A 23,105-nucleotide genomic window follows, 5' to 3' on the forward strand; every position below is an offset into this window, starting at 1 on the left:
TAGAACCCAATTCTTTACACATCGTTTCCAACAACATCCAGACAACAACATGACAGAAAATGCCGTGGATGGACGTTAGTTTTGGACGGGAAATCAGACGGAGGTACCATTTTCATCTTTTCATTTATCACAGGTACCAAAATTGATAAAAAGTGAAACTGAGGAGGCAAAAAATAAATGTCGTAAAGCACAGGGGGCAAATATGTATTTAACCCTAATTATTATTTTTTGAAAATGAGGTTTTGTTCTAAAAGCTCTATTTCTTAACGCAATTTCACACAAGCTCTAAATTTGTCGAATACTCCCTCTCACATAATCAACATAAGAAAAATGATGAGTTAAAAAGCCTATTTGATAGACTATAACGGTAGTGTATACATAAGTAGAAAAATTAATAAACTATATTGCTTACTCTTTTTTAAATAATCAATACAAATCAGTTTCTAATCTCAAATGTTACAACACACACATGTTCCCAATTCCCAAAAGCCGAAGATAGTTAAAGAGAAAAGTGTGAAATTTAAACAGGAAAAATACAATTCAATGACATTATTGAACAAGAAGAAGATATGAACACACTCAACAAGGTAGATTTTGTTTCCTTGTGCAGCTCTTCGGTACATGGATGCTATGAAAATTTGGCTCCTTTGGAATGGTTGCAGGCCTTCTTCTTCCCCGCGACATCGACCTGGAAGCAGCATGAGCGGAAGCTTTAGTTCCTTGGGCAGCATTCTCAGATCCCGTTGCCACACTCCTGGGTGTGAAAATCTTTGATGAGGTTTCCTTAATGGCACTGAGTTGACAAGGTGTCATAAGGGCAACAGTTCCCTTTCTACTCGACATAGCTCTGCAAGAGGATCCACACCTAAATCAATCTAGTCCATATATCTTCTAGTAATGCTATTTAATCGATTATTATACGACTAATATAATTGGATAATGTGGCGGTGAAAATTAGATAGGGCTGACAATTTTTGACACAACCCGCAAACCGACATGAACTCGACATAAATGAGTCGACCCGCTTGACTTGTTTAATAAACATGTCATAAACCCCGGTCGACCTGCGATTTGACCTTCATATATTTATATAATAAATACATATTGAAACATGTCAAATAGGTCATACAGGTTGTGTCGTGTTAGGTGAAACGGTTAAACATGTCGTTTTTGGGTCTAAACAAGTCAAACGGGCCAACCCGTTTGCGATCTGTTTATTTAAATGGGTCAAGCATGTTGCAAGTTGTATTCGGGTTGACCCTTAACAGGTTGGTGGGCCAAGCGGGTCGACCCGAACCCAATATGCCAACCCAAATTGCCCAGCCTAAAATCAGCTATTAGATTGGCACTTGTACAAAAAAAAAAAAAAAAAAACGCTGATTTTTATTGTCACGTCATCACAATTGTGTAACAGTCTACTAAACAGCATTACTATGATTCTTTGGTGATCAAGAGCTGGATATTTGATAAAAGGTTATGCTTACCCAATAGGCCTCACAAGTTTTTGTTGTATAATTGGTGATCTGATCTTTTTCAAGCTGTTCAGTGGTTTTTGAGCTGCTTTGTCACGTTCCATTGGTGAAGTCACAAGGCTGGCTCTCTGGTGTGTAGAAATGGTACGTCTACATGGAGTCATAGGTGATGATACTTTACGTTCCACTCCTCCTTTTGAATGCTTCAAGCAAGTACTTCCAACCCTTATCTGGATATTGTCATGGCAGGTTTTGAGCATAATCTCTTCATAGAAAAAGTTCAAACAATAATAAGCAAGACATAATTTTTCAGGAAAACTTCACTTACTCGTGATGTATCATGGGTTTTACAATTTTGATTTCGTATTTTCAAAAGTTGCAATATAGATATCCTATTTTTTAGTTCCTTTTAATTTCAACTTACCGTAAGATTTTCTGTTAAATCCTAATAGATGATGCCAAAATGATCAAAATACTCCATTTTTAAAATAAAATTAAAAAAAGGTAAGACCACGGCCACGCGTGGGTCTGGTTAAAATTTTTACAGTGGTATAAGAAACTTACGGATTGCAACTTTCGATACAAAACCCAAACAATATGAGTGAATTAAAAGGGGTTGAAACATAGAATACCCACATTGCAACTTTCGATAATTCAAGGTCAAGATTGCAAAATTTGTGATATATCGAGGGGTAAGTGAAGTTCCCTAATTTTTCTTCTCATTTTCTCTGTATGTATTAGAGACTTACGGATTGATGATCCTCTGGTGTTGTTCTGTCCAGTTTCTTCTCACCACCTTCATGTATTTCACACTCATTTTCACTTTTTCTACGGCATCTTTCATTCTTCTGAGATCAGAAAAAAAAAAAATGTATTAAATTTTGGAGCTCCATTTGATCCCCTATTGAAAAAAAAAATGAAAAAAAGAAAAGAAAAGTCAAGTTTAGTAACTGTAACTTACTTGGCTTGCCTTTCTTTGTGAGTTTCCACCTTGAAGCCTAGGACCTGTTGTAATTTCTGTCAGAGGTGCAAGGAGTTTTTTCTCCATGTTTGCTTCCTTAAGAATCCTTCTTTCCTAGAACAATATAGTTGACATCAGATATGAGGGGAAAAAAAAAAAAAAAAAGTTAAATGATTCTTCAAGTATATACAGGGGCCTGAAAAACGTTTCACATACATCAGTTCTCAACCTAAAAGGCTTGGGATTTGTAGGCTTTGGTTTCCTATACTTCACCCCTTGAGCACCAGTGGCAGCAGGGATGGAACCCCCCTTTAAAGTCTTACCTATTACTCGGTTAACCTGCATCATCTTTTAAAGCATGGAAATGAGACTGGGATGAAGGATACTTTTATGGGAGTAGATGTCACAAAAGAAGATATAATGTTATGTAAAAGAAGCCACCTTTTTTGATATTTTAGAACTCTCTTTCTTCCCCAATATTATATTTCCATGTTTAACATCATTTTGATTCTGTACCCTGTAACCACTTGACAAAAACAGACATTAATAAATGAAGTTAAAAAAAAAAAAAAAAAAGAACATCAAGCAAATAAGAGATCATAAGTGACCTGTTATCGTCTGATGCTAAAGCATTTTCCTTTTCATCATCATCTATGGCTCCACTGTCATTTTCAGTGTCATCACAAGTCAAGGTATTTTCCTTATCATCATCACTTTCCTTGACTTCAGGGATTTTCTCTTTTCCTGAACTTGATACTATTTTATCCTCTTGATCACTTCCTTCACTAGTCCCTTCAGCCACTGCTTGGGATTTTGGGGCTTCATTTTCTCCTGAATCCCTCTCTTCAGAACTTGATAGAGAGATAATAATGTCACCTCTTGAAGCATCTGAGAAAACTTCAATTGAATGCTCACCTTGCTGTGATTTCCCAATTTCCAAACACTCTTCATGCCCATTTACTTCACTGCTCATAGAAGTACCCTCAAAAGAACCATTCCTTGATCTCTCGTCTATGTCCATGTCACTAGAATCATCATCCCCTTCATGAGGCACATGATCACAAGAGGGTTTCATGTCTTTGCCATTATTCTTTCTCTTCAAACATCTTGAAGATTTAGCTTCCTCAACATTGCGGCCACGAGAATTCAAGGCGTCATAAACCCGGCTTTTAACCTCTCTCCCTCTCCCTCTTAATTGTTTTCTTGAAGCACCTATAGTCAATGATTTGTCATACCCTAGTACATTCTTCTTTCCACCGGTGATCTCAAGCTTCTTCATTGCTGCACATAATGTTTTCACAGGGGTATTCAGTTCTGAACAAGTCTTTGTCTTTACTGCTTTCTTTGGTGAGTTGAAGGCTAAAGCCTTTGCTACCACTCTATTCTTTGGCACAGCAACAGTTGTTGCTTTTGGGTTCCGAACACTTCTAAATGTGTTGGGGTTTGAGAGGCGCTTTCTATTCCTTGGAGTAGTAAAAGCCTTAGACACCTCAGAAGGCTGTTTTTTCTTTGAATCTGGGGTTGCACTGGGCTTATGAACCACTTTTTGAGAAATTGAAGAAATCAGTGCTAATCTTGGTATTCTAGACTTGGATGATTTTGGGGGAGCCGTAAGTGGGCATTTCACATTTCCACTAACAAACAAAAAGTACAAGAAAATAAGATCATGAAAAGCTGAAGTTTATGGACAATGACTCACAAGAACAAGAGAAAAGAAAATTAGTGACTGAGAGCTTTGCATATTTACCTTGCAGCTTTTCTGTTGAGGGCTTTTCGAAGCCGTATATTGGGACTTCTTGCTGCCATAACCTGTATATTTAAAAGCCATCAGCTCTAACTTGAACCAATAGTACTCAAAACCAATTTTCAGGAACCACCACTAACCCGAAGAACAAAATCTTTGTAGATTGCTTCGGAATCTATTTCTTCTTCATGCTTCTGGTCACATCCTGAGACACAATTACACACAGATATATAAGGAAACTCAAGTAACTTGCTTTGCAAATTGGAAAACAATTTCTAGTAAAGAGAGCTCCTGAAGACTACTAAAGGCTAGTCAATGCACAATGAGCTCAAAAGTCAGTTCAAATTCCTAAAAAAAAAAATGCACTATTAATAGAGAAGATGGAGGAAATAATATGGAGTGAGGAGATAACTGATTTGGGTTTTTCATTTTCTTAAGAATTTCGAGACAAACAACCCAATATCTCAAACTCAGGTTCCTGTTCTTCCTTCTCACTTTACAGTCCGAAACAGGGCACATAGTGAAAAGGGTATCAAAAAAAATTTACTGAAAAAGAAAATACGTGAAGACCACTAATACATACATGTATTCTAAGCAACACCATCACTGTGTTAATCTAACATTAAAAAAATCAAGAAATTTATATATAAATGAGCTAAATGAGGGAAAATTTGAACTAATTGAAGAACTCTGTTAGAAAAACAAATGTAGTAAGACAAATTAGTGACGAAAAAGCAAAAATGAAGAATAGGGTCGCCGACTGAAAGGTGAGAGGAACTCAGTCTCACCGACACGTAAACAGAACCAGTAGCGGTCGTCGGGGCGGTACTGATCGGGTGCGGTCAAGTCCACGAACTTGGGCGCTTCGATCTTCTCGTAGAACTCGTCCCCTTGTTTTTCGCCGTCGATCTGCATTGCTTGCGGTTACTAGCTCCTTTTCACACAACAGAGACACACAGGGACAGAGAGAGGGGAAGGGTTAGAGAACCGAGGAGAAGAGGAGCGTGTTTGAGTGGCACTGGTTTTTGGCTGGGATTTGAGGATAGAGGAGATAATTTTTAAATTTTGTTGTAAAACTAGCCGTTGGGAAAAAGGGTTCTGAGATTCGGACAGGTTGGTAACTGGTAAGAGAAACGGAATGTTATGGTCCATGGACGTTTCCGAAAATTCGGATTCTCATGTGACCCGACCCGAAATAACCGGACCATATTTAGAGTTTATTTATTTATTTTTACCTATTCTTTTATATATATATATATATATATACCATGATGGTGAGTGGTGACCACGAACTCGGGGAGGCAAAAATGAAAAATGTACGTAATATGCTTTATTTGTTTCGACGTAAAATATTTTTAGGGAAGTTATTTTTAAAAAAAATATTTTTTGTCAAAAACATTTTCTGATATTTGGCACGTACGAAAAATCATAAATATTTCTTATATTTTTATTCAATCATATTAACTTATAAAAATCAATTTTTATTCAAAACATAGAAATATATAATATGAAATAATATAAAAATCACCGGTGACAAGATTCCGTCATTGACTGGTAGAATTCCTGCCACATTCACCGAATTTTGGCAACTGTTACTGGATGCCGGGATAAAGGCCTGAATCTGGACAGGTTCACCGAAATCTGGGTTGGCCGGATTGTGGCGAAGGTGGATGGAATGTGACCATTTGTGCTGAAATCTGACCATTCTGGTCACCGAAATCTGAGCTGACCAGATTCCAGCGAAGGTCACCGGACGTTATTGGATTCCGGTACTAGCCAAATCCCGGTGGCGGTCAACTGCTTGAACGTGAAGGTCGATTGCATCGTTTAAAAGAAAGTCGAATGTGTCTGCCGTATGGGAAAAATGATTTACGCTTTTAAAAAACGTAAATTATTTTCTAAAATTTACTAAGCATTTTTTGGTCAAACGGAAATCATTTTCCAGTTGACTATTATTTTCGCCTCCGCCAAATACCGAAAAATGCCGAAATCATTTTTCATAAACCATTTTACGCCGAAACAAACGAAGTATAAATAAAGAAATACGATCCTCTCTATTTCAAATGAAATGGATACTATCCATTTTAAATAAAACTATTCATTTCATGGTTATGATTTAAAGTTAGTGCATTAAATGGTGTATATGAAGTTAATATTGACATACTTTTTAAAAAAATTAAATAATGTGAAATCATGTAAATCATTAGATGCACAAACTCTAATTCTTCTTATAAATTTTCCTTTAAAAAAAAAAAAATCTCTAATTAAAAGGAATCCCGGTCCTAGATATTATTTTACTTCTTGGACAAACAAAATAGCATGGTAATTCATAGGAGGAAAAAAAAAAAAAAGAAGAAGACAATTAACCAAATAAAAATAAATAAATAAACCCAATGATCACTCATCTTTATGTTACGGCTCATTTGATAAGCCTTATTCATACAAGTTACTAGGCCTTGTGAGCTTAATCGATTGCAATATATTCGTGTTAGCATTAGCCATTAGAGAGGCCGGGATTGTATTCTAAGACCATTCACCATTATATATATTGTGATAATTAAGTAGTTTGGTCCAATTACAAACAAAGTGTTACACTAATTGATTTGATTTATACCCCCAAATTGATTTGATCCCCCTCCCTAATTAATGTTGAAGTGCTAGCTCGGGCTGTGAAAAGAAAGTTGACAAGCAATCCAATCAAGTAATAGATATTTCTCTTCTTCTACCTCTTCGGATGAGTGATGGGAATCTGGCCTCTGTAGTCGTGGAATAATATTGTGAACAAATTAAATTGAATACAATTTAGTACTCTCTTTCATTTAATATATATGTTGACGAATTCAAAATAATGCATTAAATTGATCTGTTGAACAAATTTGTGGTGAAAAAAAACTTATAAATTCGAGTATTACTATGTGTTATGTTAGGTTTAGGTTTTAAATGCCATTAAATTAATTAATTTGGGGTTCTTATAAAGTCAAGTCAGGAACCATAACAATTCCATCCCTGAATGTTATTAATTCCTTGGAATAGGATCCTGTCTATTTCAAGTTAATTTTACACTATATTTTAGTTTTGTTACGTTTAATAATGAATAGAGATACGTTATTTGCACGACTCTTACACATGCAACAATTGCACAAGAATGCTAATGTACGTGTCCAACATTTCTTAAATATATATATATATATATATATATATATATATATATATATATATATATATATATATATATATGAAAATGCTGGGCACATAAACATTGTTGCGTAATTGTTGTGTAATTAACATATCTCTAATGAATATATTGTCACGTCATTTAAAATGTGCGAGGCAATATATTCACCATGTTACAATATAGCATTAAATCTAAACCATAAAATGAATTCTCTGCATTCCACTTCGTGATTCGTTATTCCTTATCGTGTAAGAATGACCTAGTCCACACAAAACTAGATACATGTTGGTTATTGAGTAACGCTAAATGTAAGACCCATGTTCTTTTTGTATCCCCTAAAATTAATGTGACTTTGAAAACTATCATTGGGTTTGTGATAGATCACTATTGAATTTTGACTAAATAGTAATTTTAAAAGCCACAACAATTTTAGGGAGACAAAGAAAATATGGGGGTGACGTGTAGACGTGTAGCATTACTTGTTGGTTATTTTATGTAGTGGTTATCTGGCTAGATCAAAATAGCTAGACACATGTTGGTCATTTTCATCCAAATTTAGGGGTAATATTAAGTAAGGAGAGGATAATTTATTAATGAGAAACAATACTGGACAAGTATATGCTTTCCATTCACAAAAGTTAATGTGATGTCGAGCTTGTTTGGCAATCAACTCTCACTTTCCCTCTATTTTTTTTTACTTCTCTCAAAAAAGTCAAATAAAAAGCGTTCTTTTTTTCTTTTCTTTTTTTTTTTTTTAGTTTTTATATTACATCAATAATTTTTTTTTATTATTCAAATAAAAAAATTCACTACAAAACAAATTTTTTTCCCTTTTCTGTAAAACAATTCCAAATTATTATTTTTTATACTTTATATCACATCTATCACTTTTTACTACTATTCAAACAAATATTCTACAATTACAACAATTTGTCAAACAAGCTGGTCGTCTCCCATAACATTTGGTAGATAGAAATGAGATTTTTGGTTGGGAGGACCACACGTCATCAGCTTTAGTGAACGAAATACGAATACTTCTCCGGTGTATAACATTTATCTTCTCTTTATTAGTAGCCCAACCTTTAGAGAGCGAGAAAAAAAAAATGAGTAATGATATTCTTCACACCAGTTTGTCATACTTATTTTAAATTTGGCTAACGTGACATGTTTTAAGTGGCTTTCCTTTTGTTTTATTTTTTTTAAGTGACTGATATAGGAAACCACTTAAAACATGTCACATCAGCCCAATAAAATGAGACTGGGTGTAGTATATGACATTACTCTTGTTAAAATTTTTGTTTTCTATCTTTTGTTTTAATTTTCTTTTAAAAACAAAAACATTCACAAACATCTCAAACACAAAAAATACTCATAAAAACATAAAAATAATTTTCACATTTATATTATATCAAAACACTTTTTTTAAAAAAAAAAAAAAAAAAAAAACACATTAACAAATATATATATTTCATTCAAATTAATATTTTCAGGCTACATCAACCATGTAAAAGTTGGAAGGAAAACATGACTATTTTATGGTGCAGCCCTGCCTAATAAGGCAGCAGCCCAAATTGAATGCATTAACAAGAAAGAAAATATACGTGGTTCAGATTACCACCAGGTACGTATGTGTGATCAGCATTCTTGATGGCCATTAATCTCTCAATATATATATCTTCATAATTTTCACATTTTCTTTGAGGAGGAATTGAGGAATTGTGTCCGAAATTAATTAAACAACCTCTGGCCACCGTTGTTATTGAGGCTTCCTAGCAAAGAGGTCTCCTAAACATACAAACGTGGTTCTTTCTAAACCAAGGCTCCTATGAGACAGTTGTACACTAATTAATTTTTAGTCAGATTTCGTCCCTTTTCAACCCATTAAAAAAAAAAAAAAAAAACATATTCCCTTAAAAAATGTCCTTATAAATTTTTTTTTAAAAAAAAAACTATATATATATAAGTCAAATAAAAATAATAATAAAAAAGAAAATCCCCAATACAAGCTTTTGAGGATTGGATCCTCTTCATTTATTGTAACAAAAAAGGCATAATTGTTTTTTAACATTTACATTTTTATGAAATATGAAAAGACAATTACATCCTTATTTTTATACTAAGAGGAGAGAATCATCTTTATACTAAGAGGAGAGAATCAAAATGGAGAGGATCCAAATTCTCATTGACCTGAGCAGCCTTACCTACCCTTCTATATATTAAGGTATCCAAGTTTAGTTTGCAAAACATAACTCGCACGTAAAAAGTAAAACACAAAAACTCTTTGAGGCTGAGAGTGCTTGCACCTGCAGAAGAGAAAGAGAAAGAGAAAGTCCCATTATATTGCCATCTTCTAATTGTTGCTTCTCTTCTTCTTCGACATCCAATTTGTAACCAATCTTTGAAGATGGTTTTCCAGTATTTATTGGGTGGCGTTGCTGCTTCTCTGTTGGGTTTTGTTCTTCTGTACAGTTTCAGAGGAAAGAAGACCACCAGAGCTTCAATGGAGATGACAAGAAATGGGAGTGAAAAGAAGTTGGAGAACGGTCTATGTCGGTCTGAGATCTCCGGAAGCACGGACGTGATCATCGTTGGCGCAGGAGTTGCCGGTGCAGCTCTTGCTTACAGTCTTGCCAAGGTGGTGCTTTATTTTCTGCTTCTTTTTTTTTCTCTCTCTCTATATATATATAAGAGGTTTTTTTTTTTTTTTTTTTTGGAGACTTGAATAATATAGGATGAATCTCACAGTTCCTGAACCCTGCGTTCTATACCATTCTGAGCTATGTAAGCTTAATTCATATGTTGCTGTAATTTTTTTAACGGTTAATATTTATTTTTAAGCTTTTCTTAACAAAGAGAGATAGTAAAATTAAATTTGAATTCTTTTAAAAACTACATGGAACCATTTCAAATTAATAGGTAGAACCTAAAAAAAAAAAAAAAATGAACGTTTGTGAAAAGAGCAACTTAAATCAAAGTCAAAATGGTACAAGATGTAGGTAACACCAAAAACATATCCAGTACTGATCATGGCTAGTTTAGTTACTTAAAATACAACCTTTTTTTTTTAATTTATTTTAGCTACTAATTTTTCTCCATAAATTCCGTAGGACTATCTAGTTCACTCTCTATTTTATTTAAATATTGTTTTTCAATTTTTTTTTTATTATTTTTTTACTTCTCTCTTTCACTCTCCCTCACCATGCACATGCACTCTCCCATGATTTATTTTCCAACCCAACTCCCCTTTTGCCTCTCTCACTCTTGCTCACCACCATAGAACCAGAAATTACAGAGAAGAATTGACTTTGGCTTGTGTTGGTGTTGAAGAGCTAGAAGTTGGAGAAAGAGAGGCCCTGAGGGATGATTTGGTTTGATGAGTATCAGTTTTGGATGTGATTTTCAGATGGGTATCGATTTTCGTATGGGTGTCGATTTTGGGGTGTGATTTTCGGATTTAATGGAAGAAAAAGAGAGAGAGAGAGAGAGAGAGAGGGAAAAAAAAAAAAAAAAGCAATAAAAAAATTCCTACAAGTTTCTACAATAAACTTTCACGAATGAAAGTTCACTATAGCAAATTTTACCAAACATTTTATTTTAAAGTGTCCGTTGGAAATGCTCTTAGAAGTCATAAGTTGGCTTTTCTTAATTTCTCTTCTAGTGAATTTTTCTTTTTTTCTTTCTTTTTTTTTTTTCGCTTTTTATTGATGGTGTTGGCAGGTTGGATGAAAGGTTCTCATTAAAATAACTGGAGTAGGTAGAAATTATGGCCAAAACCCTTATAACTCTTTTTATTTTCTTTTACCAATTTTTTTTTTAATAACATGTTAATCACCTACCAGTCCCTAATAGATCATAAACTGCAGTTTGGAAATAATAATGTTTTGAGACATGTTGTAAATCACTTTTAAAAGGATATTGGGCTGATCATGGTGCGACAGAAGTATTTGTTGAGGTGGGATTTCTAATTGATGGTTCTAGTTACCTTGCATCATGTCCTGCCTTTATCTAATAAATGTTTGAGTCTTTTTGGGTCCATTTGTCGGAATAGGTAGCTCTTCATTTCAAATAAAATTGATAATATTTTCGTAGTCATGATTTAAAATTTGTGCATCTAATGGTGAATATGTAGTCAATATTGACATGTTATTTAAATTTAAATCCTGACCATGAAAAGGATACTATTTGAAATGGAGAAGATCCTTTGTCCGTTTCGGGGAGTCTGCCCACCTGTTGTGGCAGGTGGCCGCATAAGGGCTCGCTCCCATTTTCTGTCAAAAAACTGCTGGGAATCCAGATCCGTTATTGATGGAGCTTTAACCAATCTGTTCATGTAAAGACAGAGGACCCAGATCATAGAGTAGAAGATTCATTGAGGAGAGTCATCTCTGTCTTTTTTGGTTTTGAGGGTGATCTGAAAACTTGAATCCTCCTACTTATTGTAGGACGGCCGTCGAGTGCATGTGATTGAAAGAGACTTGACTGAGCCGGACAGAATTGTTGGTGAGCTGCTACAGCCAGGGGGCTATCTGAAACTGATTGAGTTGGGTCTTGAAGGTAAGGAACCTCTCTGCTCTCTGGCATGTAAAGAAAAACATGGAAATTTGTATGGTTGCAACTTGAAAAGGCTTGCTATAGTTTATGTTTTCATCTAATTAATTAATAATAAATTAGTAGAACTCTCTTTGTTACTCCTGTCTTGCAGTAGAATAGAGTTCTCAATAATTGTATTGTCTCATTTGCTAGCAATTCGGACAGTAAATGTGATAGAGTTTTTAGAGACCCACATGTCTGAATAGGTCTCGAGCAACTTCCATCCCTACTCAAGCATGTGAACCCCATAAGAATTCTCTCACATTTGTTGCTCGGATTGCCAAAACTCTTTCACATTTGCTGTAATAAATTGCTGAAAATTCTGATCTTTTGCTGTAGCCCTTCCATTCTAATTGGTAAAATGCATGATTGGTTGCAGATTGTGTGGATGAAATCGATGCTCAACGCGTGCACGGATACGCCCTTTACAAGGATGGGAAAAGTACCAAACTGTCTTATCCCTTGGAAAAGTTCAATTCAGATGTGGCTGGGAGAAGCTTCCACAACGGGCGTTTTGTTCAAAGATTGAGAGAAAAAGCTGCCTCTCTTCCAAAGTATTCTTCCTTCACTTTGAGCATACTCATTTTTGCAGGAGTCATTCACATTTGATAGCAGTGTTTTTTGTTTTTATTAAAAAAGTATTATGACATGACATAAATGAGAAAGTAGTTTTGTGTATATTTTTGAATGTTTTGTGTTTATTTCATAGGAGTAAATATCTTTGACCTCCTATAGTTTAAAGACTTTATTTTTTTGCTCTCTATTGTTAAATTTCATATCGTAGATGATACATTGTTTATGGTTAAAGATGGAGATAGTACCTCCGTCCAACTTCCATCCAAAAATTGACGGAAGTCCTTTGCTCAAGTTTTGTCTTGAATTCTTTAGGTAGGGGCCTATGGGGTTGATTCTTTGTTTTAGAGTAACTGCAACTTTAGGTGCTTTGTTTTGTTGGTTGTACTTGCATGACTACTTACTGCCCTGCTTCACTATGATACAATATTAGAACTATTATACAACTGCTTATATTTTATTTTTTCAATCTCTAAATTGTGCTTAATCCGGTGTATTTGGAGAGAATGCAATGATCAAAACTTCGAAGATTATAAGAGGACCGTGATAAAGTTGAAAGCCATTTTGTTCGAATCTTTTTATGTTTGGATGGTTGCTCACAACAGTTATCGCTTTTCTAATTTCTTGGAATTTCTTGTTATGTGTTCTTCTTCTTTTTCTTAATTGAGCGTTTCTCTTGTATACTCCCAATGTACTTGGATTACTTATTCAAAACAAAAATCTCTGAATTGTGTCTTGTTTCTTATCTTTATCCAGTGTAAGATTGGAAGAAGGAACGGTAACAGCTCTACTTGAAGAGAAAGGCACCGTCAAAGGAGTGCAATACAAAACCAAGACTGATCAAGAACTGACTGCACATGCTCCCCTCACCGTAGTATGTGATGGTTGCTTTTCAAATTTGCGACGCTCCTTGTGCAACCCTAAGGTAAACATGTTTGTTTCTCTTTTTTTTTTTTTTTTTTGATACGAGGTATACGGCTTAACCTTTAGCGGCCCAGCAACACGGGCTCACCTCACTTTTTACATGAGCCTTACTAAGCGCGGAGGTGTAGCCTGGGATCGACCGACAAATCCTCGGTCCAATGCCCCGCACCACTCATAGCATTGAACAATTGAGTCATGGGCTATAGTCGGATGGCTGGCCCCAAGAGGGAGTTTGCACCTAGCAAGTCTCGAATCTGAGACCTATGGGATAATATTCCCTAAGGACCTCAAGCCTCAACGGCTAGGCCAATCCCTTGGGGTTAAGGTAATTAAACATGTTGTCCTTGTAGAATAACAAGAAAGTCGGATGAAATCTATGAAGAAGTCATGTTAGATTTTGTTGATTAAAATATGAATTTGTACATCTTTTTCATCTTTTGCATTATCATCATCTCTCCAGGTTGATATCCCCTCCTGTTTTGTTGGTTTAGTCCTAGAGAACTGTAATCTTCCATATGCAAATCATGGACATGTTGTTCTGGGAGATCCTTCACCCATCTTGTTCTATCCTATTAGTAGCACTGAGATTCGCTGTTTGGTTGATGTTCCTGGACAAAAAGTGCCTTCCATTTCTAATGGAGAAATGGCTCAGTATTTGAAAACTGTGGTGGCTCCTCAGGTAACTAACTACATCATTTATTTTCTACTCAACTCAGTTGGAAGTTTCTGATCATCTTCATGATATTTGCTTTGATTCTGAATTTTTCTCAGTACTAATCAAAGAAATCTTGTGTTTTCAGGTTCCCCCTGAGCTTTACAATGCTTTCATAGCAGCAGTTGATAAGGGAAACATCAGATCAATGCCAAATAGAAGCATGCCTGCCGCTCCCTATCCCACTCCAGGTGCCCTTTTGATGGGGGATGCATTTAACATGAGGCACCCTCTAACAGGAGGAGGAATGACAGTGGCTCTATCAGACATTGTTGTACTCAACAATCTTCTTAGTCCTCTGCGTGATCTCAATGATGCATCTAGCCTTTGCAAGTATCTTGAATCCTTCTACACCCTACGCAAGGTAAGCCGCATTCGTATGTTCCCTATCTAATAACGTTTGCACTTCATTTTTCAAGCGTTAAATCAACGGTTATCCCAAAAGCTCAATTGTAGAGTCATTCAAACTGCTATCGTATCATGTTAAATCATTGCATATCTTACGTAGTAATGATCTAAATGTGATTACTTTCAGCATAGAATTGTGGTGTTTAGCAACTTAACAGATAGTGCATGGTATTGTTTTCCAGCCAGTGGCATCTACCATAAACACACTGGCAGGTGCCTTATACAAGGTGTTTTGTGCATCATCTGATCCAGCAAGGAATGAAATGCGCCAAGCATGTTTCGACTATCTGAGCCTTGGAGGTGTTTTTTCAACTGGACCAGTGTCTCTACTCTCTGGTCTAAACCCTCGGCCTTTGAGCTTGGTTCTCCATTTCTTTGCCGTGGCTGTCTATGGTGTTGGCCGCTTGTTGGTTCCATTTCCTTCACCAAAACGCATGTGGATTGGAGCTAGATTGGTTACGGTATGTATAACTCTTCACCACTCTGTTTTCAATCAAAGTCCAATGTCCATATCAAATTTAGGGCAGACACTTTTGGACCTGACCTACGAACCCAACATGAAATTAGCAGATTAGTGTTGAGGGGTCTGATTCATTGAATTAAATAAGTCGGTTTAAGGTTTAGCTATATAATTTTATAATCATACTCATGTCTCGACACGACCCGAACCGGACAACCAACATTTAAGGCTGGCAATTTTTGACATGTCCGACAAACCCAACACGAATTAAGCATGAAATTAACATGTTAGAGTTGATATTAAAATGTCTGATCCGTTTAATTAAACGGATCGGATTAGAGTTGATGTATATAGTTTTATATCCATACCTCGACACGATCGAACCCGACATGCAAAAACGAATTGTCACCCCTATTATCTATTAGTTTATAGTATTCTTATATATTTCTTTCTACTTTTGATTTGAAAAATAAGTGGATGAATATATGAAACTTTCTGATATGTATCATTTTCTTTTCATTTTCCAGGGTGCATCAGGTATCATTTTCCCCATAATCAAGGCTGAAGGAGTTAGACAGATGTTTTTCCCTCTAACTGTGCCTGCCTATCACAGAGCTCCTCCTATTCATTAGCACAATGAAAATGAAAATTTTATGAATAAAAGAAAATGTAGAACAAATTATATATGTACCATTAATAGACACTAATCTGTTCAAGTAGCAACACTCCCTTCAAGAAAATTGAGGAGCTCAGTCAACAGTTTGGAGAATGAAATCTTTCAATATAATATGTATTATGGATTCAGGATTTGCTCTTTATTTGGGAAAAAGTTTCCCAAAAACTAGTGCCAGGCAATTTCTATGGAAATGACAATACATGACTAATAAGTTTTTGGGTGTCCATTAGATTACAAGCTTATTTAATTTCTAGACGTTTGCAATCTTATCTACCTTATCCCAAAGTGCCACTAAAGCCGGTTTGGATTTGTGATTTCAAAACGTGTGATTTTAAAAATAATAATTTTAAAATGTGCAATTTGAAACCCGATTTTTAAAATCCAACTTAAAAGAATACTTAATAAAAAGGAAAAACTACATTTAAGCCCTTCAAACTACCAGTCGTTTCTTAAGTAGCCCCCTAAACTATCAACCCTCGTACTATGGCCTCTCAAACTACCAAATTGTGCTAAAAATACCCCTTTTGTCAAAATATTCCTATAATACTCTTGTCACGTGTCTTATATTCAATTTAAAAATAAAAACTAAAACAATCATTCGATCTGGTAGTTTGATTTAGACCATATGATGTTTCTTAGGAAGATCCAGTGGTTGGATTTACTGGACTATCACTAAAGTAAATTGTAAGATCAAATCACATTTGATCTAATGATTGAGATTAAATAATAACGATCTAATGATTATTATTAAATAATCATTTATAGTCATTTGATCTGATGGTTAGAATTAAGTGTTTGTTAAAATAGCAGTTTATGACTGTTACTTAAGCAGTTATGGACGGTTGGATTAGCAGTTATTCAACACAATACAGAAATAACTGTTGTCCAGTTATTAATAAAAGACAACAATATTTCTTTCAACTTCAGTTCTTTTTCTTGATACCTTCTGTATTTGAATTTCAAGTCACTGTCTCTTGCTTTAATAGAAAATCTGAGAGTATTCTGGTTTAATTTTTCGTTTGTGCAAAATGCAATTAAACAAACAGAGAATTATGGGCTCTATTGTCTCCATTGCCAATTAGGATTCCACGGGGCTCGACATGCTAGATTCGATATCACACCAATATATCTCCTTAGAGCATTCACAACAACTTTCTTATAACCTCTTCCCTTCCTTACATATAGGGAAAATGAAAAAAAAAAAAAAAAAAAAAATACAAAAAACTACACACAGTAGATATTCTATCGGTTCCCTAAGCATTGGCAATACTCCATAAGACACTTATTTAAAACTCCATAATTGCATCTTTTTCAGGTAAAAATTGAATATCGATTTATTTTTGAGATAAGTCAAACTTATGATCATCTCCAAGCAAGGGGTGTTCTAATTTCTATCATTGACGTATTTTTTTTTTTTTTTTGGGAGAACATCATTTTACAGGCTCTAATTTCTATTTTTGTGGATAAATTGATTTTTTTTTTTTTTTTTTATGATGTCTTTATTATTATCAAGAATTCTTAGGCTCCTTTGCCCTTTATTGAGAACTTCTAGGCTCCATCTTTATTATTATCAAGAATTCTTAGGCTCCTTTGCCCTTTATTGAGAACTTCTAGGCTCCAATATTTGTTACTTAATGAATTTTTTATGATAAGATTCAATTTTTATTATCAAGGATTTTGGGTGAGATTATAGAGCCATTCTACACTAGGGTTCCACTTGCTGGGAAGTCCTATGCTCTCCAATGCTGATCATGCAGCTTTAGCTTTCAGGAGTTAAGTCGAACTTGGGACACTAAAGACACTGCCTCGTCCCACGCACCTACACGAAGACCTTGCCCCTCGCACGACTCGACAATGAACAACGATTCAACGAGTACCAAGCAGCGGGCTCGGCATTTGAAATGGAGAAGATCCTTGTCTACAGGCTCAGGGGTTAAGACCTACGCCACGTGCTGGGCCCCCCGACACCTCATCGTCTGACTAGGCACTTTACGGCCAACACTATGCCCTCAAAGTCAAAGGCAACCTCTATTGCAAGTGCCCACAATATTCTCACAGCCTGACTAGCTAATCAGCCATGAAAATTGGAGGATACTGTTGGAAATATAAATTACAGATGAACTCCACTCAATTAGCCTCCACATGGGAGATAATCACGCCATCAAATGAAAACAAATCAAATCACTCTTAGAGTCTTCTCCACATGAAAACTATACACCTTCATGGCCATTAATACGATTCGCATGGTAAATCGCACCGGTATCAATGCTACCATAGACTATGTCCCATAAAAATGAGTACACCCCCAAGTGACCCACTATCAGTCCAATTGTCCAAAAGTCTTCACTACTAGTGGAATTGCAGAGGTGGTGGTAGGGTGTAAACAGGTTGGAACATGCAGTCTTCCAACTTTAGACTTGTAATAAACAATGATACGTGGTACTAGCAAAAGTCTTGTGTTTTTGTTTGGGGTTCAATTCTAATGGAAGGGCCTAAGTGAAAGTAGAAAATAGTTTGGGGTGGATTTTTTAAAATTTTAAGAAATTATAATTGAAGTGTAAGTTTAAGGATAAGAGTGCGCTTGGAATTGCGATTTCGTAGATAATAAGTACGATTTTAAACTAAATTGTAGAACATAAATCGTTTGGGAACTGTGTTTTTAAAATGCATAAAATCTGCCTTTTAAAATCGCAGATAAGATGGTGTTTTTTTTAAAAAAAAAAAACAGAATTTTAAAGACTAATTTGCGATTTTAAAGACTAAACTGCAATTTCGCCAAACACTTAACTGCGTTTTTAGAAATCATTTTTTTCAAATCGCACATTTTAAAATCATTATTTTAAATCGTATTTTTTTGAAATCGTTATATAAATTTTATATATATATCCATTTGATTTTCAATATTACCTTTAAATTTCAGAGCAAATTTGATTTTCATAATTTAAACAGACTTTTCATATCTCAACTTAAGATATTTTGAAAAACAAATAGAAAAAAAAAAAAAAAAAAAAAAAAAAAAAAAAAAAAAATACTTTAATGGTCCTTGAGGTATGGACTTCGATGGAATCATTTCCTATAAGGTTAAAAAAATTATCAATTTATTCTTTAAGGTCAGAATTATTATCAAATATGTCATTTTGTCCACTTTTTGTTAATTTTTAACAATACTATCATGTCATATCAAATCAACAATAAGACGTATTTCATTTAATAAAAAAAATATTAACAAAAAATTTAGAATAATAAATATAATTTAATTTTTTTTTTTATTAAACATGACACATATCGTCTTCTGATTGGGTATAATATGACTAAACCGTTACAAATATAATGTATTTTTTTTTTTATTAAGATTTTAACCTTAATAAGTAAATTTAAACTTTTAAAGTGAAACGATTTGATAAAAGTGCAAATATTGTGCACAAAAGTATTGTGAAAAAATCTTTTTCCTTAAAAGAAACACGTGTCATAATCATAAGTCTTTCTCAAGCTAAAATGACGAACATACTCTCTTTTGAAAGCCGCAATGACAGTAATACCCACATTCGGACCTAATCAACCCTAATCTTTCGTCAGAATACCAAAAGTGTTCTCTTCCTCCATCCTCTCCATCTCTCCAATGGCGTCGATCTTTGTGCTTTGATCTCGCTCTGTCTTCCTCTGATCCTAAGCCCCTACTCTTCGAGGTTAGCATTATATGTTACACATATTTTATATATGTTTGTATCAGTGTCTTTTTGTCTGTGGCTTTTGTTCATGATTGAGCTCTATCTTGAGATTCTCGAGCTTCAGATCTTAGAAGGACTCTTAAAAGCTCTATCTTTTTGTTTCTTTCAATTCTTCTCTTCTAAAATGTATTTGGGTTATAGCGATAATCAACTTTGATTTAGCTTAACTCTGTTTTTTCTTTTTCTTTTTCTTTTTAAATGTTTTGGATTTGGTTTGTGGAAATGGCCGAATTTAGGTGAGAATAAAGTTTCATTTTTTGGATTAATGGCAGCAAGTGAAAACCCATGACTTAGTAAGTGAAAATTAACAGCAACAACCACAAAGGTTTTTTTATAGGTGCGAAGTAACAGTAATGTTAATTTAGAGGATGGGGAAATATTGAACATGGAAGCAACTTGCTAGTAATTGTTGCATTACTTTGCTATTGGATTTTATTCTTATGTAGGATGAACCCTCTATCTGATCCTATGATTTTATTCTTGTACTAACAGTCCTTAGTACTGATCTAATGAACTTCTAAGCATCGGTTCTTTTGCGTGGAATTATCTAAATAAGTTGGTTATTTTATGAGAAGGAAGAAAAAATTCTTGCAGCCGCCAATTTTCCATACCCAACATGAAATCTTCTGATACACTGATCTTATTAATTTTTTAAGAATCATTTCTTTCATCAAAATAAATGATGCTTTGTTACAAATTTGTCATACCCATATGCTAACATGATGCTTTGTGTCATTATCTAAATGATGCTTTGTGTCATTTCCATGTGAACTATTCACTTTATATTCTTTGACCGCCAAAAGAGTTTCATGTCATTTGACACGTTTCAGGATGATACTCAGCCAAAGCTCCTGGATGGTTTGGTTCTCTTTTCATGAACTCACTTGGTTTTCAATTTGATAATACTGGATTCATCAGTCTGGGCATTCTTAATACAAATATGCATTGTGCTTGTAGCAACACGTCTTCTGATTCAGGGAATATATTCAGTATACACTTGTAGAAATACTTGTCTGTTTATACCCTTCATAAGTGTAATCCAGGGATGAGCATGCACGTGTTTGTTTCAATATATGTACATTTCTTAGCACTTCATTTGAGAAGCCATTGTGCATGTTTTCGTGGTAGTTAATTTGAACTGGTAATCACTTGATGAATATTGCTTTCTTCCTTGAATGAAATTAATTTTTTCCTTTGTACGATTTTAAATTCCACCACTTGGCTTCTTGCAGACCTTTTCTCTGTAGAGAAGACTCGTTTCTGAGCTTTTAAGTCAAAACTGTCTATATATTGCAAAGATGGTGCTTCTCATGACTTTTTTGCCTTCATGGGAAGCAAAATGTTGGAAGATTTGATCATATTGCATCAAAAAAGACGACTTGTGAAGTTGTATTTGTTACCACATGGAGGACCACTCTTTTGTTGTCGGACAAGAGTTCCCGGACGTCAAAGCCTTCCGGAATGCAATTAAAGAAGCTGCAATTGCACAACATTTTGAGCTACGTATTATAAAAAGTGACCTGATTCGTTACTTTGCAAAGTGTGCCACCGAGGGTTGTCCGTGGCGCATCCGTGCAGTTAAGCTTCCTAATGCCTCGACCTTCACAATAAGAAGCCTTGAAGGAACACATACGTGTGGGAGAAATGCACAAAACGGGCACCATCAGGCTTCTTTAGATTGGATTGTGAGTTTTATAGAGGAACGATTGCGGGACAATATTAACTACAAACCAAAGGATATACTCCATGACATCCATAAACAATATGGGATCACTATACCATATAAGCAAGCTTGGCGAGCGAAAGAACGTGGGCTTGCAGCAATTTATGGTTCTTCTGAGGAAGGGTATTGCCTACTTCCTTCATACTGCACACAAATAAAGAAGACTAACCCTGGGAGTATGGCAGAGGTGTTTACCACTGGTGCTGATCACCAGTTCCAGCGGCTTTTTGTTTCATTTTATGCATCCATATATGGGTTCCTGAATGGTTGCTTGCCTATCGTGGGACTTGGTGCTATCCAGCTTAAAAGCAAGTACCTAGGTACCTTACTTTCTGCAACTTCTTTTGATGCTGATGGTGGGTTATTTCCACTTGCATTTGGTGTTGTTGATGTAGAAAGTGATGAGAGTTGGATGTGGTTCTTGTCAGAGTTGCATAAGGCGCTTGAGATAAACAGTGAAAACATACTACAGCTCACATTTTTGTCAAATGAACAAAAAGGAATTGTAGACGCAGTAAGAAGGAAATTCCCAAATTCTTCTCATGCATTTTGCGTGCGTCACTTGAGTGAAAGCATTGGCAAAGAGTTTAAGAATTCTAGGCTTGTCCATCTTCTGTGGAAAGCTGCATATGCCACCACCACCGTTGGTTTCAAACAAAAAATGGCTGAAATTGAGGAGGTTTCTCCTGAAGCCGCAAAGTGGATTCAACAGTTTCCTCCTTCGCGCTGGGCGTTAGTGTACTTTGAAGGAACTCGTTATGGTCATCTATCTTCAAATATAGAAGAGTTTAATAGATGGATTCTTGAAGCCCGAGAGTTGCCCATAATCCAGGTGATTGAGGTGATTCACAGTAAATTGATGGCTGAGTTTGAGGATCGACGTATAAAAAACAGTTCATGGTTTTCTGTACTTGCCCCATCTGCTGAGAAGCATATGATGGAGGCTGTCAACCGTGCTTCCACATATCAAGTCCTTCGATCAGATGAAGTAGAATTTGAGGTTATATCTGCCGAGCGATCAGAGATTGTGAATATTGGGACCCATTGTTGTTCATGTCGTGATTGGCAGCTTTATGGAATACCGTGCTCACATGCTGTTGCGGCCCTTATTTCTTGTCGGAAGGATATATATGCCTTCACCGAGAAGTGCTTCACCGTTGCTAGTTACCGTGAGACATATGCGGAGGAGATACGCCCTATACCTGGCAAAGTTGAATGGAGAAGGGCAGATGTGACTCCCATGGACGACGACATTCAAGTTGTGCGGCCGCCTAAGTCTCGCCGGCCACCAGGACGCCCCGAAAAGAAACGAATTTGTGTAGAGGACCTTAATCGCGAGAAACATACTGTTCATTGTAGTCGGTGTAACCAAACTGGACATTATAAGACAACTTGCAAGGCAGAGATCATGAAGGGTATTGAACAGTTTTAGCCTTTAGGCGTCTAATTTTGTACCTTGTAGATCACCCTGTAATCTCTAGTAATGTAGTGTTGCTCTATGTAGGCCATACTTCTCATTCAGGTCATGTAAAATAGGAGATCTCATTAGTACTTCCGAATGTATGTTAAAATGGAATGACTTTTGAGGAAAGGTAGATACTAGTAGTTTCAAACAGGTTAAGGTCCTCTTTTCTCTACTCACTTGGTACGTTGGAGCTTATGCTTTTTACTGAAAGTATCTGCAAAAAAAAAAAAAAAAACCAAAGATGACTTACAGCCGATTGGGAAATGAGGATTCGAACTAGTGACTTTCGCTTCATGAGATATGGTACCCAGTCGATTGAACTATTCCTCGGGGACTTTTTCTTTTCTATTTAAATGAACTCTATAATAGTTTCTCTTATATTTTTCTTATACCATTTAATTTAAATGATATGAGAAAGATGGAAGAAAGAAAAATCATTTAAATATTGTTTCAAATAAATGTTAGAGGAATGAGAGATGAAAATGAACATTTTT

At 35.4% G+C, this 23,105-nt stretch overlaps 3 protein-coding genes across 4 annotated transcripts; 2 read left to right on the forward strand and 1 right to left on the reverse strand.

Moving 5' to 3' along the window:
• Positions 1–412: 412 nt before the first annotated feature.
• Positions 413–5,221, reverse strand: LOC133881770 (uncharacterized). 2 transcript variants are annotated; one of them, XM_062320796.1, is made up of 10 exons: positions 4,966–5,221; positions 4,318–4,382; positions 4,181–4,242; positions 3,042–4,067; positions 2,875–2,950; positions 2,650–2,772; positions 2,434–2,547; positions 2,222–2,320; positions 1,485–1,702; positions 413–847 (listed from the first exon to the last, which is right to left on the reverse strand). In XM_062320796.1, the coding sequence occupies exons 1-10, from the start codon at positions 5,090–5,092 to the stop codon at positions 580–582; spliced, it is 2,178 nt and encodes a 725-aa protein (XP_062176780.1). In that variant the 5' UTR covers positions 5,093–5,221; the 3' UTR covers positions 413–579. The 2 variants fall into 2 exon arrangements, with proteins under 2 accessions (XP_062176780.1, XP_062176779.1); XM_062320795.1 differs by having other exon boundaries at positions 2,650–2,781.
• Positions 5,222–9,583: 4,362 nt separating this feature from the next.
• LOC133881771 (squalene monooxygenase SE1-like) lies at positions 9,584–15,921 on the forward strand. The gene is made up of 8 exons (XM_062320798.1): positions 9,584–9,987; positions 11,795–11,906; positions 12,322–12,496; positions 13,272–13,440; positions 13,900–14,118; positions 14,240–14,515; positions 14,742–15,020; positions 15,547–15,921. Exons 1-8 carry the CDS (start codon positions 9,757–9,759, stop codon positions 15,649–15,651), a joined length of 1,566 nt encoding a protein of 521 aa, XP_062176782.1. The 5' UTR covers positions 9,584–9,756; the 3' UTR covers positions 15,652–15,921.
• A 3,310-nt stretch (positions 15,922–19,231) lies between these two features.
• Positions 19,232–22,783, forward strand: LOC133882760 (uncharacterized). The gene is made up of 2 exons (XM_062321975.1): positions 19,232–19,381; positions 20,656–22,783. Exon 2 carries the CDS (start codon positions 20,827–20,829, stop codon positions 22,576–22,578), a length of 1,752 nt encoding a protein of 583 aa, XP_062177959.1. The 5' UTR covers positions 19,232–19,381; positions 20,656–20,826; the 3' UTR covers positions 22,579–22,783.
• The last annotated feature ends 322 nt before the right edge of the window (positions 22,784–23,105 follow it).

Source organism: Alnus glutinosa, chromosome 11, assembly GCF_958979055.1.
Source record: "Alnus glutinosa chromosome 11, dhAlnGlut1.1, whole genome shotgun sequence".
Taxonomy (NCBI): Eukaryota; Viridiplantae; Streptophyta; class Magnoliopsida; order Fagales; family Betulaceae; genus Alnus; species Alnus glutinosa.

Excerpts from the sequence above, each read along its gene's own strand:
- LOC133881770 (XM_062320795.1), bottom strand. The coding sequence starts at position 5,092 with ATGCAGATCGACGGCGAAAAACAAGGGGACGAGTTCTACGAGAAGATC. Across the intron at positions 2,951-3,041 it reads TTAGCATCAGACGATAACAG|GGTACAGAATCAAAATGATG; the intron begins GTCACTTATGAT and ends AAGTGGTTACAG. Across the intron at positions 2,782-2,874 it reads GTTCTAAAATATCAAAAAAG|ATGATGCAGGTTAACCGAGT; the intron begins GTGGCTTCTTTT and ends ATGCTTTAAAAG.
- LOC133881771 (XM_062320798.1), top strand. The coding sequence starts at position 9,757 with ATGGTTTTCCAGTATTTATTGGGTGGCGTTGCTGCTTCTCTGTTGGGT. Across the intron at positions 9,988-11,794 it reads TTGCTTACAGTCTTGCCAAG|GACGGCCGTCGAGTGCATGT; the intron begins GTGGTGCTTTAT and ends TACTTATTGTAG. Across the intron at positions 11,907-12,321 it reads GATTGAGTTGGGTCTTGAAG|ATTGTGTGGATGAAATCGAT; the intron begins GTAAGGAACCTC and ends GATTGGTTGCAG.
- LOC133882760 (XM_062321975.1), top strand. The coding sequence starts at position 20,827 with ATGGAGGACCACTCTTTTGTTGTCGGACAAGAGTTCCCGGACGTCAAA.